At 36.9% G+C, this 21,326-nt stretch overlaps 1 protein-coding gene across 4 annotated transcripts in view; it reads right to left on the reverse strand.

Annotated features, from left to right (window-relative positions):
• Positions 1-21,326, reverse strand: part of NELL2 (neural EGFL like 2) — a 419,741-nt gene that overhangs the window by 368,258 nt on the left and 30,157 nt on the right. Inside the window, exons 1-3 of one of the 4 annotated variants that reach the window (XM_012510714.2) lie at positions 4,606-4,842; positions 4,127-4,212; positions 3,549-3,677 (exon numbers count right to left, since the gene is read on the reverse strand). In XM_012510714.2, coding sequence (XP_012366168.2) covers positions 3,549-3,677; positions 4,127-4,181 — 184 coding nt within the window. In that variant the 5' untranslated portion in view covers positions 4,182-4,212; positions 4,606-4,842. Of the gene's footprint in view, positions 1-3,548; positions 3,678-3,830; positions 3,986-4,126; positions 4,213-4,605; positions 4,843-4,918; positions 5,395-21,326 lie in introns of those variants that run through there. The other 3 variants (XM_012510715.2, XM_030822676.1, XM_003252267.4) reach the window with 3 other exon arrangements.

Here is a 21,326-nt window from a genome sequence, read left to right on the forward strand (position 1 = left end):
CCCCCTCGATTTCCTCAATGCAGTTACCTTTGCCTACTAAAGTCCATGGTCTATTACCAAATGCCTATTTCATTCTGCTGTTCAAACACTGGCATAAGAGGAGACATATGACCTTTTTTTCCCTTTAAAACCTTAAAGTTTTTTACAAATAACTACTAAGCTTATTTTCAATTTACTAACTTGTAAAAAAACATGCTTTGATTTTATCTACTTCTCTTCTGTGGATTAATGAGATTATAAAATCTGTGAATACTTCAGAAGAAATTGTATTAAACCAACAGAGGAAATTATCTACTTTGGGAACCTGGCCAGATTAATTGTTAAAATCAAAGATCTAAAAATCATGCTAACATTGCTAGAAAGTCCTAGAATGGTGCTTCTGTATACTCTCATTCCTGATCTCTCATGTACAGAGAGGAAAAAAACATTATTATGATCATTATCTTGGGGAATACTTTCTAGATTTTAGAAAGTAGAACCTTTTATAACCTTTCATAGGTCTTTTTATTGTCTACATTCACTCCTCTAATTTTTAAAAGCATAATAAGTGTATTTTTGCGGCTGTAAGTCAGATTATAGCTAGAAAGGACTAGAAAATTGCCTGGACTCCTTTTTTGAAAATTATGGTAATTGGCAAAGATCAAAAGCCATATTTATTAAGGTGTAATCTAATTTACCATCTTATTACTTGAATTTCCAAAACAACTATAAATCAAATTTCAACAACAAAACCATTTTAGTGATATTATAGTTGCTATTATTATTTTTAAAACATATGACTTTAAAATATATTTCCATTTGTTTTTATTAGGTATAGATAATAATAAATTTATAGTTTCCAAAGGTATTGAATTGCATGCATCTCAAAATCCACTAAGGAGAAAAACTGGCATAAGGAAAAGCAATATTAAATGAGCAAAAATCATTGGGAAAGTATATGTTGAGATTTCTTTATTTTAAAGCTAAAAGACAGAAGAAGATGGTTACATTACTGCAGGAAAAATCTGATGGTCCAAAAATCTCTTCCATCTATTTAGAACATATCTGATAGCACAAAGAAACTTATATGATAGGTTCATATGAAACCTGAGAGCATCTCACAGATTTTGTAATTTGTTACTATTCCTGCTATGACTATGTATAGTGTATATGTATACACTGTACAAAATATCTGCAGCACCCTCAACTTAATATAAATAGAATCTATAAAATCTTCAGTCTGTATATTTTTTTCTCTCTAAAGCCAAAGGAAATCTCAATGAAGCAGCAAGACTCAGAACTGACTTCTTAACAAGTTTCCAAATGCTATTAGCAAAGACCTTTCCAAGGTAATGCGAAATTCCATGCACGGTCAAAGGGCCACCTTTTGTCAATTTCATAATTTGAATAAAATAAATCACAAGAGCATAATCAATACATCAGTAATATATGCCTACTGAGAACATGGCATGCAGGAAATACTTGCTGATTGATTGGTTATATTAAATAAAGTCCATAATTTGGCAGAAAATGAAATTTTACACCTTCAAATCTGATAAACCATATTTGTTAGGCATTTACTGTGTCTAAATATTGAGCTTGGCAGCAACAAGAAAGCAAAAACAACCGATTCATCAATGTACGTGGATATCTAGTTACTATGGACAATTCAAAGAAAACATTTTATATGCCTTATGTATTTTGAATACAATGCCTACCTTGAAGAATTTGACAATTTAAATAAAAATGAATAACTAAACATTTTTAATTAACTAGGAAAAGTTATCGATTCCTGAGACTATTTCCTAAAAATTGTTTAATTTCCTAGCATCAGAATATAAAATGCACAGTCCTGAAGGTTTCTATTTGTGACAGATCAGACACTCTTCAGAGGAAACTAGGTAGAATACTAATAAAATTTAAAGGAGCTTTGTAAATTTTAAGAACACTACAATACCATTTGTTTATTAGGAGCTTTAGATTCTATAAAGCTTTCCAGTTACTCGAATTGGCAGTCCTGAAATAACTTCGTTTCCGGTTCATAGGGATTAAAAATCAGAGATAAAAACAACACAATACAAAACAAAACAAAACAAAACAAAAAAACAGAAGGTTAACCCTACTGACACTTCTATTCAACTGTGTGAAATTCTGCTGACAATGTAGCCTTATCTTCTTTATTAGATTTGGTCATTGTTTTTAAAGGATTCAATATCCAAGCCCCACCTTCCATAAAAGACCTTTAAGTGAATAAAACATTATCATAAATATTTGTTACAATAAAAAATTAATTTAAACAGAAAATGTAAACAATAATTTTTAAGCCAGAAAATTGCATTTTAATTTTTTATAAGAGCAAACTTGTTTTAAGTAAATGTAATACATGTGAATTTCCTCCTTTCCCAACTCTAAACTTTGGTTTTAGTGTCCATGGTGACACATACTGGCTATACCAGGCAACAACACCACTACAGAAACACTCAAGTTTTATTTTATTTCTATCTTTTGGTAGCATATTTTCCGAAGTGGTTTCCTTTTGCATATCCAACTCTTTGGTAATTATGAATTGCACTTTCAAAGCCATGGCACCAAAATAACAACAACAACAAAAAAATCTGGGTGAGGTAGGGCAAGAAGCTTTAGTCCACCAAATATGTTAAACCAAACTCCATTCTCTTTTGCCTTCATGTATTCTTCACTATACGTGAATCTAGACTGTCTGTACACGTTTAGCCACCTTTTAGAAGCTCTTATTACGGCAACTTTCCACAAACAAGCAATCCTCAAAAGCTCTAATCAAAGTTGAAGGTTTGCTGCATTGGAATTTGCTTCTGACTGCACAACACATTTAAATATAATTTGAGATGTAGGCATTTGTGCCCAGCCAATATCCATTAACTTCAAAAAAAGGTGCAAAATCCTAAGTATACAATTAATGATAACATGAGATACACTTCTAGATTAACATTTACTTGAAATCTTTCCAAAATACTTTTGAGACCATTATTCCCTTTCTCTTGTTATTGGTGGATGAAGGAAGAATGAGGGTCTTTCAATGATAAATCTTGCCTCAAATATAGTGCGACTGTGATATACAGTAAGTAAAAATATTCAGAGGCATTAATTTTTCCAGAAAGCTACCCCCAGAAAACAATTCCTCCAAGCAGGGCACCATTGTACCTGAAACTTTCAGAGATCAGTATCTTAACTAAGATTAAGCTATCCTTTTTCCTACCTAAATCAATTTCACCCAAACGAGGCGTTTGTGTTGTAATTCATTGTTCCCCAGATTCTAAAATCAACCATCTGCCATAGAGTTTCTGCTCAGTAATTAAGGGACTATCCATTAGAACTGGTGAGAGTACAAAGTACGAAGGAGAAGGGTGCGTCAGGGGAGAAAAAAACACTTAAAAGAGATAGGGATATGTGTCTCACACTGGCCCCTCTACACCTCAGCTAAAGTACTGCCATCCATGAGGCAATACAAAGTTAGGACAAGCGGCGAGAACAACTCCTGCCGGGGTTATCGGAACTGAAATCACAGTGGGGATGCAGCACGCCGGGCATACCTTGAAAGAGAAAGGCTTTCGTCCCATTATGCAGCCCCGGGACCTGACGCACTCCGGTCGTGGACTCCCCAAGTTCTAACTCTGTTAAGACGTCAATCTGTAGGGAAGGGTCCACACCAAGCCCCCAAACTGGTGAGGGGTATGAGGGGGGAGAGAGAAAAAGGAAAAGCTCCATCAAAATGCAAGTCTCTTCCTCCAGGGCAGCAAAGAACCGCGTTTTCGCGACAATATTGGGAACTGAAGATGAGAGGCGACTGCCTCCTCCTCCGCCGAGAGCCTTACCTGAGATCAGCAGCCAAGCTTTAAATAGCGGAGCACCCAGTCCCGTTTCCATGACCTACTTTAAACCCCTCTCACTGCAAAGTTCCCCCTCAGCCCTCCGACCCTGGACTAGGGGCGTGATCCGCCTCGCGGTCTCCAAGGCAAGCACAGAAAAAAAAAAAATCCATATCCAAACCCGCCCCCTTACTCCAAGCTTCCCACTCCAGACCTACTTTGGCGAGGCTTCCCCAGCCAGCCCCTGCTGCCCCGAGGCGGGAGCCATCCCTTTCCCCAGCCCCAGCTCTGCGGCCACTCACCTGCTCCGAGACCGAAGATCAAACAGAATGTTCTCAGTAAGACCCGAGACTCCATGGTGCGGATCAGCTCAGTCCATCGTCTCCCTCTTTAAAAATAAAAATAAAAATCGAAGAGGTTCTTGGAATCAAGCGGGAAAATAACGTTTGTCTCTCCTGCTGCTGCCTCGGATTTACTGATTAGTAGGATTAATACGCTTTGGTTGCCTAAGAAAGAAAAGGGAGGCCTCCCCAGGCGCGTGAAGAACTTAGACCCTCCAATGCGCACATCATTCCCACACGCAGAGCCGAGGCGGCAGCGCGGCCGGGAGGGGGCCCGGAGGGAGGGGTCGGACTCGCCCCTGCGCGGCTCCGCCGGGGAATTAGCTCCCGAGCCGAATAAAAGCAGCCAAAGACTCGCACACCCAGTAGAAGAGGGGCGGCCCCAAGAAAGCCCGGGCTGGGGCGGCCCCGCACCCGCCCGTCTTCCCCGCCGCCCGAACCTGTTGTAAAGGCAGAGACAATGGAGAAAGCTCCGGGAGACGCGCTGAGAGACTGCTCCTCCGGGGAGGGAGGGGCGGGCCGGGGGAGGCGGGGTGAGGAGGAGGGAGGGGCCGCCGAGGGCGAGGCCGGCGCTCAGCGTCGGTCTCCCGCAAGGTCTCCAGGATGCCAAACCCGGTCTAGCGAGCCCCGGAGCCGTTGCAGCCTCAGTTTTTCTCTCTCCCTCTCTCGATGACCCGGGCAATGCCAACCTCCTTTCGGGACTGAAAGCTCTAAATCCAAGGCGCCAAGTTGATGGGCGGTCTTTGCTCTCACCGCTCGATTTCGGCGCGTGTCTTGAAAGACAGGAGAGAAAAAAGACCACCCAGCTGCAGGAGGCAAGGCTGGAGCGAGTAGCGCTCGCCTGCCCTTTAAGCAAAGGAGGGAAGCCCACGTGCACTCGTGCACTGAGCTCCGGAGCAGCCCCGGGGTGCAGGGCACTCCCCCTCCAGGACGTGCGGAGAAAGGCCACCAAAACACGCTCCACTGCCGAGGTGGAGCTGGGCAAAGTAGATAGAGACTGGTGGAGACGGATGGCGAGCCAGGGAAGCCCCGGGAGTCCTGGTGGAGAGGTTCCCTGCCCGGGGCGGGGCGCTGGAGGGCTTCCCCGGCAGGGAGAGCGCAGAGGAGAACTTGGCCAGGAGGTGCTGGACAGCTCCGGGACCTCGCGCGCCCCCTGCCAAATACAGCGTGGAGACCCGGACTCGGGATCTCTGGGACCAGCATACAGCAGAAGGCAAAGGGAACTGAGCCAGGGCGTCTGTTCATGCCGAAATATCTACCTACATAGAGGAGATGGTTAGAGAGAGAGAGAAATAAATAAATACATAAATACATAAATAAGCAGAGGGAGGAGATGGAGCCCAGGCGAGAGAGAAGAGCCATCCCACTGTTGACCACACTCATGCAGGCTCTACCTGCCCTTCACCATATATGTCCGGGACCATAACAGTGGTGTCATTTGAGATCCATTTTTCAGCAGGCACATGTATGTTCAAGATCAATGGTACATAATATTTTTTGAACATAGCCCTAAAATCTTTAGGTAAATTTTGAGGAATGACATTCCACTTTCATTTTGGAAAAGTTAAGAGTTTAAAAAACCATTATGGTATTAATCTGTACAAAGATCAATTGAGTTTCTTAACCTTCCTTGCAAACATGTGGTTACTGAATTCTCCAACTGGATACTATACAGCTACAGTTACCAAAATGACTACTGGGTAGTCTGAGCCCCCTGCAAGGCAGGAGTATAATATACATTTTATCTATAGATGTATAGATATAGATATTATCATATAGTGGAATACATATACTATATTATACTATAGGGAAAGAGGTATTTTTAGATCTGCCCTTAGAATTTTTAAGAGAAAAGATTCAGAATTCGGGAGCTCTTTTAAATTAATTTTTAATTCTGTCTTACTCAATTTCCCATATAATTCTATTTGTAACTTTGTAAAGTTTGAGAAATATTTCAGTATTTACAAGTGATAAAGGATTGTCATATGCAATTTCCCAAATTTGAAAAACTATGCCAAATAAATAATACAATGTAATAATCAATGAAAAGAAATTAATCATCAGAGAATTAAAGACCTTTCTACAGCAGTGTATCTAAAATATTAAATTGTAATAAGTATCTACAAAAGTTACACGAAATAAATTTTAAATAATGTACCATTTAAAATGTTATCATTAGAGAAAAGAATAAAACATAAATATACATATGCACATATGTATTTCCACATAGAAGTCCTCCTAACCAACCTGTATTCAACCAACTCATGGAAGTAGGGATACTCTCCAGTTTCTCTGACTCTCATCCATGATATGCTGAAAGCTGGTGGTTAATGGGCATATCCCCAGTACCATCACACTGAGGCTCCCTCCAGAACAGTGGTATTTGGTACCCAAAATAATTCTAGTTGAACCTGCTACTGTAATTATTTGACCTAATTAAATATTATGGAAATCATTAAAATATGAGTATGGGGAGGGATGAAGAGTTGTTTCTCTAAAACTAAGGTGTAAGATTTGGAAACCCATAGTAAAGGTGAGTCATTGTATTAGCTAGGGCAGAGTTTCTCAACCTGGGCAGGAGTTTTTAACATTATAACTGCTAACATTTTGGGGTTGGATAATTCTTTGTTGGGGCTGTCTTGTGCCTTGTAGGATGTTAGTTGAATTCTTGGTCTCTATCCACTGAATGCCAGTATTTTCAGTATTCCATTTTATCTACATGTTTTGTGACTATATCTCTTTGTGAAGCTTTTAAAATTGGTATTCTAGGGAATACAATATACATACTTAACTTTTCACCTTCTACCTAGAGTCCATACATTACCACTTCAGTTGGAATACAGAAGCTTTACTACCACATCAATCCCTTTATCCTCAACTGTTTAGGTTGTAGTTGTCTTATGTATTATATCCACATTGACTCAAACTCCTTTTAGACAATGTAAAAATTTTGCTTGCAATCATTGTTGTAGGCATAATAATATTCCAATCCCCTCCCCCTTAAGAAACAGTCTTTTCCAGCTCCTAATTCCTGGAACCTGTGTATGTTACCTCACATGGCAGAGGGGATTTAAGGTTGCAGATGGAATTAAGATTGTTAATCATGTAACCTTAAAATAGGAAGATTATTTCAGATTATCTGGGTATGCCCAATATAATCACAAGGGCCCTTAAATGTGGAAGAAGGAGGCACAAGAGGAGGTCAGATTAATGCAATGTGAGAAGAACGCGACTTCCTGTTGCTGCCTATGAAGATGGGAAAATATAGAAGGGCTATGAGACAAGGAATATGGGAAAATATAGAAGGGCTATGAGACAAGGAATAAGGAAGAATTTCCATCTAGAAATTGGAAATGGCAAGGAAAAGGATTATCCCTTAGAGCCTCCAGAAAAGAATGCAACCCTGCTGATAACTTGACTTTTGCCTAAAAAAGTCAAGACTGTTTTAGACTTCTCAACAACCAAACTGTAAGATAATAAATTTTTGTTGTTTTAATACACTAAATTTGCGGTAATTTGTTACAGCTAATATAAGTACTGACTACATGAGGAAAAGTTCAGTAAACATGGTTGACTCTAATGACCCTTATATCCCTTCCTACCATATACACATATCAAAGCAAAGTAAAATGTCCAATTTTTAAATTCACAGATGAGCTTTAAATTAAGAAAAGAAAATCCCCAGGTGCTAGAAAAAAAGACATAGCAGAAGATGGACAGAGAAAGCAATAGCTGGTGCAAGAATTGGGAGAGGGTGGGACACAGGGATTCAGACTCTATCGGGACCCTAAGAAAATAGAGTGGGATTTTAACATCCACACCAGAACTGAAAACAACAAATTTTGGAAGCCAGAAAAGATGATGATATTACTGATTCTTCTGATAAGAGTAGTAAGCTTTGAAGAATTATATCTCCTACAAAAAGAAACTTTTGAAACTTTAAAACTTTGCATATTGGCCGAAGCTTGCCAGCTGCACATGCCCTTGTGGAAAACCAATGCACCTATACTAAATGTCAAATCTCAAGCTTTGCCACTTGCAGGTCCAAGGTCCAAGATCACACTCCTCACTGATATGGAAATTCTAAAATCAAAAAATAGCATTAAACTAATCCCAGGGTCTTCTGAAGAAGCAAATATAAGACTTCTTTTAAGTGACTTTCTATGACTTCTGGTACACAAGAGGAAAATTCCTGCTGTGCAATAATAACAATAATAATAATAGTAATTGTCATTGTTATTACTATTACACTGAGATAAAAGACCATGAAAAATAGTCAAGAAACATACACACACACACACAGAGAGAGAGAGAGAGAAACAGATAATTAGTATCTCATGAACTCAGAATATCAAAAAATAAAGTGACAGAAAGCATAAAATAAGAATGTTCAAGTGATTGGAGATATTTTTAAGGGATATAAAATAAATGAAATGACAGAATTGTATGAGAAAAGAGTAGGCATATCTCAAAAGAAACCAAATAGAACTTCTAGAAATAAAAGTATGTTTAAAAACAATATTAAAAACCATTAGCTCTGATAAGCAGCAATAAAACAGTGCTAAAAAATAGTGACCAAAAAAATTGAAAACAAAAAGTCAGATGTGAGAATATTACTGAGAATGTGCCAAGACTGATAAAAAGAATGGAAAACATAAACAAAACATGAATGTTACAGTTAATATAACCAACACACAACTAGTTAGAGATGTGGAATAACAGACTAGAAAGAATAGAAGTATACAGTATTATAGATAACATTTAAACAAATAAAATTTAAAAGTTTTCAAAAATTAAAGCATATCATGCTCTAACTCTGGGTAAAATGGATTAAGTACACTTTACCATTTCTCCCACTGAATGCCATCAAACTTCAACAGAATGTATAAAGTACTTGAGGACTCTGAAAATTACATGGTATCAAGCAAACTGGGACAGAAAACCAGAGTTTGAAGTACTACCATACTGGCAGTGAGTTCTTTGTTTTGTTGTTGTTGTTGTTGTTGTTTTTGGCTAGTCAACTAAAGCAGTAGGAGTGGAAAATGAACAAATAAATCTGTAATTGGTTGTGACCAATTAGTTGTAAGCACCACTGCACTCAGACCAGCCAGGCAGTGATTACCAGCCAGGTAGTGGTCTAAGAAATAGACCACTACCCAGGTCACAGGCTGGCCTCTGTGTTTCACAGTTGCATACTACAAGGTCTTAAAACCACACAAAAGGAAGACTAGTCAAAATCTTCTGTCTAAATTCTAACAGGTCAATAGCCTGCTTAAATTTTTAAAAATCCAACATTCACCACAGTACTTAACAAAACTCAGTTTTATAATATTAAAATATTCAGGTTATAATAATTATTTGGCATATGGAGAACTAGGAAAACTTCAACTTAAATAAGAAAAATATAATCAACAGATATCAATGCCAAGATGACACAGATGTTGGAATTATCTGGAAAAGATTAAAGAAACTTATAAAAATGCTCTAACAAATAAACACAAATACTCTTGAAACCAATGAAAGACAGAAAATGACAGCAAATACATAGAAGATATAGAGAAGAACCAAGTGGAAATTTTAGAGCTGGAAAACAGAATAACTGAAATTAAAAACAAACAAACAAACAAACAAAAATCATTAGAATGGGCCCAGTAGCAGAATGAAAATGATAAAGGAAAGAATCAGTGAGCTTGTAGACAGATCAATTAAAATTACCCAATCTGAACAAAAGGGAGAAGACTTTTTTTAAAAAATGAACATAGCCACAGGAACCTGTGGGACAAAAAGGAAAGAAAATGTCATCAGAATTCCAAAAGGGTAGAAGAAAGAGTGCAGACATTTTGTTGTTGTTGTTCATCAAGAAAGAATTGTCTAAGATGTCTTGAATTTGGCAAAAGACATAAACTTGCAGATTCAAGGAGCTCAGCAAACTTCAACAGGATACACTTATAGGAATCCATAACCAGAGTGCTGAAAACAATAGAAAAAGGAAACTATCAATAGAGAAGAAAAAATCCTAAAAGCAACAAGAAAAAATGGCATTACATATAGGGAAACAACAGTTTGAATGAATGCAAACCATGGAGGCCACAAAAAAGTGAAATTTTTTTTTTCTAAGTGTCCAAAGAATTTTATCATCCCAGAATTCTCTATCTGTTGAAAATACCCTTCAGGAATAAATATGAAAGAAAAACATTCTCAGATAAAGAAAATCTTTAAAAACTGATTGCCAATAGACCTACTCTAAAATTATTGCTAAAGAAAGTTCTTCAGGTAGAAGAGAAATAATACCATAAAGACAACAGCATATCAGGAATGAAGAATAGAAGTGGCAAATATCTGGGTTAAAAAATATACTATTCTTGAGTACTGTAAAATATGTTTGATGGTTATATTATTTTTCCATTGCTGCAGTAACAAATTAACCACAACTTTGGTGGATTAAAACAACACAAATTCATATATTTGTGTGTATATATATACACACATATGTATGTGTATATATATGTATTTTCAACATATATACATATGTATATATATACATACATATGTATATATATACATACATATATACACATACACGCACACATACATACATATCTTTTTTTTTTTTTGAGATGGAGTCTCGTTCTGTCACCCATGCTGGAATGCAGTGGCACCGTCTCGGCTCACTGCAACATCCGCCTCCCGAGTTCAAGCAATTCTCCTGCCTCAGCCTCCCAAGTAGCTGGAATTACAGGCAGGCACCACCAGGCCTGGCTAAGTTTTGTATTTTTAGTAGAGATGGGGTTTCACCATGTTGGCCAGGCTGGTCTCAAACTCCTTACCGCAGGTGATCCACCCGCCTCAGCCTCCCAAAGTGCTGGGATTACAGGCGTGAGACACCGCGCCTGGTTATATACTTTTTTTTTTTTTTTGAGACAGAGTCTCCTTCTGTCATCCAGACTGTAGCGTAGTGGTGCAATCTCAACTCACCGCTATCTCTGCCTCCTTGGCTCAAGCAATTCTCCTGCCTCGGCCTCCCAAGTAGCTGAGACTACAGGCATGTAACAACATGCCCAGACAATTTTTTTTTCTTTGTATTTATAGTAGAGCCAGGGTGTTATAATGTTGGCCAGGCTGATCTTGACCTCCTTATCTCAAGTGATCAACCTGCCTTGGTCTCCCAAAATGCTAGGATTATGGGTGTGAGCCACTGAATCTGGCCCACAAATTTATGATTTTATAAATCCAAAGGTCATAAGTCTGACAGCAGACTCACCAAGCTAGAATCAAAGAATTGGCATGACTAAGCTTCACTCTGAAGACTCTAGGGAAGAATCTATTTCTATACCTTTTTTAACTTCTACAGGGTGTCTGCATTCCTTGGCTCATTGCCCCCTCCTTCAATCTTCAATCCAGCAACAGCAGGCAAAGTCTTTCTCGCACTACACTCTCTCTGGTTCTCTGACTACAGTTTAGAAAGGGCCTTTGCTTTTAAGGATTTATATTTTTAGATTAGGACCCCCTGGATAATCCAATATAGTCTCCCCATCTGAAGACCCTTTGCCTTAATCACATGTTCAAGTCTCTTTGTTATGTAAAGTAACATATTCACAGGTTCTAGGGATTAGGTTGTAGACATCTTTCGGATTCCATTCTCCTGGCTACCACAATGATTGAAAGAAAATGTTTTAAAATTATCTAATGGAGTTTTAACATATGTAGATTTAATACATAAGACAAACACAACAGAAAGATATGAGAATAAAGCAACTGATATAATGGTAAGGTTTCCACATTCCAATTGAAGTAATAACATATGAACTCTAAGTAGATGATAAAAAGTGAAGTATGTATATTATAATTCTCTAGAGCACCAACCTAAAATCCTACAATATAATAAAGATATAGTTAAGAGATACAATAGGTAAAATGGAATTCTAAAAAATACTTAAATAACTTGAAAGAAAGCAGGAAATAGTTAAGATAGGAACAGAAAATAGAAAGAACAAAGAGAAACAATAAAATGGTAGGCCAAAATCCAAACAAGTCAATAATTGCCTTAAATGCAAGTGGTCTAATCATAACTATTGAAAGACTGAACTCATCAGAAGGAATTTGAAAAATATAATCCCACTATATGTTATTAAAAAGAAATCTACTTCAAATATAATGAGGTAAGTTAAAGGTAAAGGATTAAAAATATATAAAAATATATATACTAGGTAAACATGAATCAAAAGAAAGTTGAATGTCATATGTGAATGTCAGAAAAAGCAAACTTTAGAGTACAAAAAATTATCAGGAAGAAAGAAGTACAGTACAGAATAACAAAAGGGTTCACAATTAAGACACAACAATCCTAAGTATATATGCACCTAACAGCAAAGCATCAAAATGTATGAAACATTTACCTGGAGAAAGAGTAATAGAACTGAAAGAAGAAGTAGACAAATCCACAATTCTATTTGGAAACGTCTACACTCCTCTTTCATAATCAATAAAAATCTCTAATCATATCTAGTTTCAACACTAAATTCCACCACATTTAAAGGATAACTAATAGCAATTTTACACAAATATTCCAGAAAATAAAGGAAAGAGAAACACTTCCCAACTCTTCTTATGACACTAGCCAAAACCAGACAAAGACAGTTACATAACAGAAAATAAAACTAGAACATAGACTCTAAATTTACCTTTTGAACATATGAAATCCTAAACAAAATATTATTAAGTTATATCTGGCAATATATAGAAAGGATAATAAACTACAACAAGGTGGGGTTCATTCCAGAAATGCAAGGTTGATTAAATATTTTAAAATCAATCAAGATAATTCAGCACATTTACAATCTAAAGAAGGAAAAATGTGATTATATCAACTGATGAACAAAATGATTTGACAAAATTCAACACCTAGTCACATTAAAATAAATAATTCACTGCAAAGCAAAATAAAAGGGAACTTCTTCAATCTAATAAAGAGCACTTAAAAATATACATCTAATGAGGCAACACTGTATTGGAGATTATATTCAATCTATCCAATGAAGCAATAAAAAGAAATAAAACAGCTGGGTGTGGAGGCTCCCACCTGTAATCCCAGCACTTTGGAAGGCTGAGGCGGCCGGATCACCTGAGGTCAGGAGTTTGAGACCAGTCTGGCCAACATGGTGAAACCCCATTTCTACTAAAAGTACAAAAATTAGCTGGGCGTGGTGGCAGGCACCTGCAATCCCAGCTACTTGGGAGGCTGAGGCAGGAGAATTGCTTGAACCCAAAAGACAGAGGTTGCAATAAGCCAAGATCATGCCACTGCACTCCAGCCTGGGAGATAAAGCAAGATTCTGTTTCAGAAAAAAAAATTAAAAATTAAAATTAAGAAGAAGTAAAAGTTCTTCACACTGAGAAGGAAGAAGTAAATGTTTTCCCTAAATGATATGGTCATCTACCTTTAAAAAATCCCAAAGCATATGTGAGAAAGCTACTACAACTAGTAAGTGGGTTGGCAAGGTTGCAGAATACAAAGTCAACGTACAGAAATCAATTCTATTTGTATATCCTAGCAAGAAATAATTAAAAATACAATTTAAAAAAATATATGATTTATAACAGCATTAAAAAACATGAAATACTTATGCAGAAAAATAACAAAATATAGGCAAGATTTTACACAAAAAACTATAGAGCTTTGCTGAGTGAAATTTAAAAATACCTAAATGGATAAAAAGATCTACATGCTCACAGATATATATAGTTCTTATTGTTAAGATATCACTTATCTTCATATTGATCTAAAGATTCAAGAAAATCTCAATAAAAATCCCAGCAGGCTATTTTGTAGCAATTAATAAGCTGATTTTTAAATTTATATGGAAAAATCAAAGAAAACAGAAAAGCCAAAAATTTTTTTGAAAAAGCATAAAATCAGAGGATTCACAGTATCTGACTTCAATACTACAGTATAAAGCTAAAGAAATCAAGACAGTATAGTTTTAGCATAAGGCTAGACATAAAAATTAATGGAATAAAGAGCATAGGAATAGACATATATATATATTATGCTTAATTGATTTTTTACAAAGATATCAAGACTTTTCAATGGATAAAAGATAATCTTTTGAATAATGATGCCAGAGCAATGGAACATCCATATAGGAAGGAAGGAAGGAAGGAAGGAAGGAAGGAAGGAAGGAAGGAAGGAAGGCAGGCAGGCAGGCAGGCAGGCAGGCAGGGGATGGGACAGAAGGAAGGATGGAAGGAGGGAAGGAAGGAATGAAGGAACGAAGGAATGAAGGAAAGAAGAAAGGGAGAGAATCCTCATCTTATCTTGCATCATATACAATAATTAACCTAAAGTGGATTATAAGCTTACGTGTAAAAGCTAAAACTATAAAACTTTTAGAATATGAACTTCAAAGTAGTTTTTTCCAATTCTGTGAAGAAAGTCATTGGTAGCTTGATGGGGATGGCATTGAATCTATAAATTACCTTGGGCAGTATGGCCATTTTCACGATATTGATTCTTCCAACCCATGAGCATAGAATGTTCTTCCATTTGTTTGTATCCTCTTTTATTTCATTGAGCAGTGGTTTGTAGTTCTCCTTGAAGAGGTCCTTCACATCCCTTGTAAGTTGGATTCCTAGGTATTTGATTCTCTTTGAAGCAATTGTGAATGGGAGTTCACTCATGATTTGGCTCTCTGTTTATCTGTTATTGGTGTATAAGAATGCTTGTGATTTTTGTACATTGATTTTGTATCCTGAGACTTTGCTGAAGTTGCTTATCAGCTTAAGGAGATTTTGGGCTGAGACAATGGGGTTTTCTAGATATACAATCATGTCATCTGCAAACAGGGAGAATTTGACTTCCTCTTTTCCTAATTGAATACCCTTTATTTCCTTCTCCTGCCTAACTGCCCTGGCCAGAACTTCCAACACTATGTTGAATAGGAGTGATGAAAGAGGGCATCCCTGTCTTGTGCCAGTTTTCAAAGGGAATGCTTCCAGTTTTTGCCCATTCAGTATGATATTGGCTGTGGGTTTGTCATAGATAGCTCTTATTATTTTGAGATATGTCCCATCAATACCTAATTTATTGAGAGTTCATATGGAACCAAAAAAGAGCCTGCATTGTCAAGTCAATCCTAACCCAAAAGAACAAAGCTGGAGGCATCACGCTACCTGACTTCAAACTATACTACAAAGCTACAGTAACCAAAACAGCATGGTACTGGTACCACAACAGAGATATAGATCAGTGGAACAGAACAGAGCCCTCAGAAATAACGCCACATATCTACAACTATCTGATCTTTGACAAACCTGACAAAAACAAGCAATGAGGAAAGGATTCCCTATTTAATAAATGGTGCTGGGAAAACTGGCTAGCCATATGTAGAAAGCTGAAACTGGATCCCTTCCTTACACCTTATACAAAAATTAATTCAAGATGGATTAAAGACTTACATGTTAGACCTAAAACCATAAAAACCCTAGAAGAAAATCTAGGCATTACCATTCAGGACATAGGCATGGGCAAGGACTTCATGTCTAAAACACAAAAAGCAATGGCAACAAAAGCCAAAATTGACGAATGGGATCTAATTAAACTAAAGAGCTTCTGCACAGCAAAAGAAACTACCATCAGAGTGAACAGGCAACCTACAGAATGGGAGAAAATTTTCGCAACCTACTCATCTGACAAAGGGCTAATATCAAGAATCTACAATGAACTCAAACAGATTTACAAGGAAAAAACAAACAACCCCATCAAAAAGTGGGCAAAGGACATGAACAGACATTTCTCAAAAGAAGACATTTATGCAGCCAAAAGACACATGAAAAAATGCTCATCATCACTGGCCATCAGAGAAATGCAAATCAAAACCACAATGAGATACCATCTCACAACAGTTAGAATGGCCATCATTAAAAAGTCAGGAAAGAACAGGTGCTAGAGAGGATGTGGAGAAATAGGAACACTTCTACACTGTTGGTGGGACTGTAAACTAGTTCAACCACTGTGGAAGTCAGTGTGGCGATTCCTCAGGGATCTAGAACTAGAAATACCATTTGACCCAGCCATCCCATTACTGGGTATATACCCAAAGGACTATAAATCATGCTGCTATAAAGACACATGCACACGTATGTTTATTGCGGCACTATTCACAATAGCAAAGAGTTGGAACCAACCCAAATGTCCAACAACGATAGACTGGATTAAGAAAATGTGGCACATATACACCATGGAATACTAAGCAGCCATAAAAAATGATGAGCTCATGTCCTTTGTAGGGACATGGATGAAACTGGAAATCATCATTCTCAGTAAACTATCGCAAGGACAAAAAACCAAACACCGCATGTTCTCACTCATAGGTGGGAATTGAACAAGGAGAACACATGGACACAGGAAGGGGAACATCACACTCCGGGGACTGTTGTGGGGTGGGGGGAGGGGGGAGTGATAGCATAAGGAAAGACACCTAATGCTAAATGATGAGTTAATGGGTGCAGCACACCAACATGGCACATGGATACATATGTAACAAACCTGCACATTGTGCACATGTACCCTAAAACTTAAAGTACAATAAAAATAAAAATAAAAAACTTTTAGAATAAAATTGTTGTGACTTGGGTTAGGCAAAGATTTCTTAAGCAGGACACAAAATGCATATATATCAAAAGAAAAAATTGAGAAATTATACTTCATCAAAATTAAAGACTTCTAGCTTTTTGAAAGATACCATCAAGAAAATTAAAAGTCGAGCAATAAAATAGGAGAAAATATTAAAGGACTTGTATTCAGATTATATAAATAACTCTTATAATTCAGTACAACCAAAAAATTCAATTAAAAAAATAGGTAAAATATTTATTTTTTGCACTTTTTAAAATTAATGCATAATGGATGTACATAGTTTTGAGGTACATGAGATAATTTAATACACTCATATAATTTGTAAAGATCAAATAAGTGTATTGGGATATCCATCATCTTAAATATTTGCATTTTCTTATGTTAGAACCATCCAAATTATTCTCTTCTAGCCATTTTGAAATGTGCAATAGATTATTGTAAACTATAGTCACCCTACTGATCTATGTTAACACTGTCTTATTTCTTGTGTCCAATCATATATTTGTACTATTAATCAACTTCTCTTCATCCTCCCCTCCCTGCTAAACTTCCCAGCCTCTGATAAGCAACAATATAATCTCTGTCTTTATGAGATCTATTTTTTTTAGCTCCCATATATGAGTGACAACATGTGATATTCATCTTTTTGTGTTTGGCGGATTCTACTTAACATAATTACCTCCTATTTACTGAATATTATTGCATGTGTACATATACTACCTTTTCTTTATCCATTCATCCAGTGATAGACACTTAGTTTGATTCCTAGTTTGGCTACTGTGAATAGTGCTGAATGAGCATGGGAGTGCATATGCCTTTTTGATATATTGATTTCCTTTCTCTTGGATAAATAACCAGTAGTGGAATTGCTGTATCATATGGCAGCTCTTTTTTAGTTTTTGTTTGTTTGTTTACTTGTTTGTTTTAGCAATGAGGTTTCACTACATTTCCCAGGCTGGTCTCGAACTCCTGGGCGTAAGCAAACTTCTTGCCTTGGCCTTCCAAAGTGCTGGGATTACAGGCGTGAGCTACCACATCTGGCCCTTATTTTTGGTTTTTTGAGAAACCTCCATACTTTTCTCAAAAGTGGCCATAGTAATTTACATTTCCATCAAGAGTATACAAGGGTTCCCCTTTCTCCACATCCTCACCAGCATCCATTATTGCCTGTCTTTTTTATAAAAGCTGTTTTAACTGGGGGGAGACACCAATCTCATCAGAATTTTGCATTTATCTGGTGATTAGTGATGTTGAGCATTTTTTTCATATACCCATTGGTCATTTGTGTGTCTTCTTTTGAGAAATGTCTGTTCAGATTTTTGCCCATTTTTTAATCAAATTATTTCGGGTTTGGGGGGATTATTGTGTGTGTGTGTGTGTGTTGTTGTCGTTTATGTTGTTGTTGTTTTTGTTGTTGTTGTTTTGCTATTGAGTTGCTTGAGCTCCTTATATTCTGGTTATTAATCCCTTGTCAGGTGGGTACTTTGCAAATATTTTCTCCCACTTTGTTGGTTGTCTCTTTCATTTTGTTGATTGTTTCCTTTGCTGTGCAGAAGGTTTTTAGCTTGATGCAATCCCATTTGTCTAATTTTGCTTTGGTTCTCTGTGCTTTTGAGGTCTTACACAAAAACTCTTTGCTGAGACCAATATCCTGGAGCATTGGCCTAATGTTTTCTTCTAGTAGTGTCATAGTTTCATTCTTAGAGTTAAGCCTTTAATCCATTTTGATATGATTTGATTTTTGTGTATGGTGAGAGATAGCAGTCTAGTTTCAATCTTCTGCATATAGTTACCCAGTTTTCCCAGAACCACTCATTGAAGACTGTCTTTTCCCCATTGTATGTTCTTGGCACCTTTGTTGAAGATGAATTGGCTCAAAATGTGTGAAGCTATATCTGGGTCCTCTACTTTGTTCCATTGGTCTATGTATCTGTTTTTATGCCAGTATCATGCTGATTTGGTTAATACAGGTTTGTAGCAAATTTTAAAGTCAGGTATTGTGATGCCTTTGGTTTTGTTCTTTTGGCTAACGATTACTTTAGCTATTTGAGGTCTTTTGTGGTTCTAAATAAATTTTAGGATTTTATTTCTAATTCTGTGACGAATGAACAGTTGGTTTTTTTTTTTTTTTGAAAGATAAACTACTTGACAAACCTTCACCTGGACTAAGAAAAAAAGAGAGAAGACCCAAATAAATAAAATCAGAAATGAAAAAGGGGACATAACAAATTAGACAACAGAAATGCAAAGAATGATTAGAGACTGTAATGAATAACTGTACATCGACAAACTGGAAAACCTAAAAATAAACAAAAAAATATTAAAATTAAGAAGCAATATATCAAACTGGGAATGATTAAGTATGATATAAAAAGGAAGAGCAAGCAGGATAAAATAATTTTATAGCAAAGGTGGCTTTCCATACAAATCATATTCTTATTCACATGTTGACAATAGGAAGCATAAGAGATGACCTATTTGGAACATGGGAGGGGATTAGGTTTTAGTCAACATTCTTCATATTCACCAAAGAATGTTGTGTGAATGTGGAATCATTGATACAACTGCTGTAAAATAAAAAATAAGTAAATAAATAAGAGAAGTGTTGCTTCAAACAGTTTTAAAAGCAACATAGCAAAAAGAAATGAGCTTGGAACTTAGAAGCTCTGGGGTCGAGTCCCTGTCCCTGTTTTCCTAAGCCAGACACAAATTCCCTGCACCTGTTATCAGAGTTGCATAATAACTAATGCCTATCTGCCCAAGGACTGCTGGGGGTCAAGTCTACATTGCCATGCTGTACATGAATGCTAGTTCTTCCTGTTGTTGTGACCTTAAACTATGCCACATCAGGAATGGCCTATTTTTATCACTCCCTCTTTGTGAGGCCATTATCAAAGTGCAAAATAATGGTAATTTAAATCAGTCCATAGGAAGAGGCAAGGAAAAGAGAGCTAGAAATGTAAATAAGGTTTACCAAACAGCAGTGTAAGAGAACTGAAAATGTGAATAAGGTTTACCAAATAGCAAGTGACCTTTACTGGTTAGAAAAATACATACAACATTCCAAGCAGAGGACTGACTTACTGGCTTATCATATGCATTAGTCTTCAAGAGCCATAAGTCATCAGTTCAAAAGCTTATCCCATCATGCAGCCCTTATTTTTAACTGCCAATAGACAAGCAGAGTGAGCATTGGCTGCTTTTTCAATACACTACGGTACTTAATGTTCATCTGAATAGAATTAAGCATCCACATAGACCCAGCCGGTGAGCTGGCTTCTGGCCCTGTTTAAGGTTTTCTATTAAAGGACAGGGCTTTGCCTATCATTAGGGGACGAGTGACTGTTACGTAAAAGGCTAAATATCAGAATATTCTTAGTGATATCCAGAAATCAGCTTTACTTATATCAGATTTTTTTCTCTTCAGCCTGTAAACTTAAATCCAGAAACAATAAATATAGAAGTCATTAAAAATTCCGTTTTCAAAGGGAGATTTTTATTTTATTCTGCCTCTGCTACCATCAAAAATAATTCTCTTTTTCTAAGGCTATATGTGGTCCACACCTTAAAGAAAATTTATTAAGTTCAGTCCTCAGGATGCAATAATTCAAAATCCCTCCTGACTCATCACATAATTATTGCTAGTGCTCAGCTACTGCCATTAGAATCCTCTTTTTGATGAACATGTAGTTGCTAGATGGAAAGCTTAGGCCAGGTTTCCCAAATGCATGTCTTGAGAACAGGGATAAGTTTATGTTAGTATCTAAAAAGGCTGGCAGGGATCCAGATTCAGCATTAGTTCAGCCAAAGTGTCTGTTCACATGTATCATTCAGTCCTCTGACAGGCATAAATGCCCCTAGAGTTCTGTCACTCTGCCAGAGCCTCCCTCTATCTCCACTTGACAGTCTTGGCCAAAGGCTGGAGCTGAGAATACAAACATAAAGAAAGAGCTGCTGAGTGAGCAGGAAAATAAATGTGGGAGTGGCACAGGTGCTGTTCAGGTCATCCTTATCCTTTCCCTATACAGGCTGACTCTTAGTATTCACAGCGCTCAGTAGAGGACTTGCTGGGAAGACTGGCCATCATTTAGGATCATATAATAGAAAAGTATGTAAAGTTCTCGTTTTGCAAACCACGACACAGACAAGTCAAGTAATTTGTTCAAAATCACGCAACTAATTAATTTCAGAGTAGCTCTTAAGCCTTGTTCTCCAGCTTTATTCATTTATTCAAGAGGTATTTGTGGAGGTGACTCCAGAGTTGATTCTCTAAACCCCTTCTCTATAGCTATCTCCTTTAAAAGTTGTTAGAAAACTTAATCTAGTGAATTCCAGGCTTAGTCAATCACTTCTGTGTTTTATTCAGGTCACCTCCAGTTTAAAATCAGTTCAAAATTTTCTCCCCCCATGTCATTGCCCCCAAGAGTTCATACATTTATTTTTCTTTATTTTCTTTATTTTTATTTTATTTTATTTTTATTTTTATTTTTTTTTTTTGATACAGAGTCTCACTCTGTCACCCAGGCT

Source organism: Nomascus leucogenys, chromosome 11, assembly GCF_006542625.1.
Source record: "Nomascus leucogenys isolate Asia chromosome 11, Asia_NLE_v1, whole genome shotgun sequence".
NCBI classification, from domain to species: Eukaryota; Metazoa; Chordata; class Mammalia; order Primates; family Hylobatidae; genus Nomascus; species Nomascus leucogenys.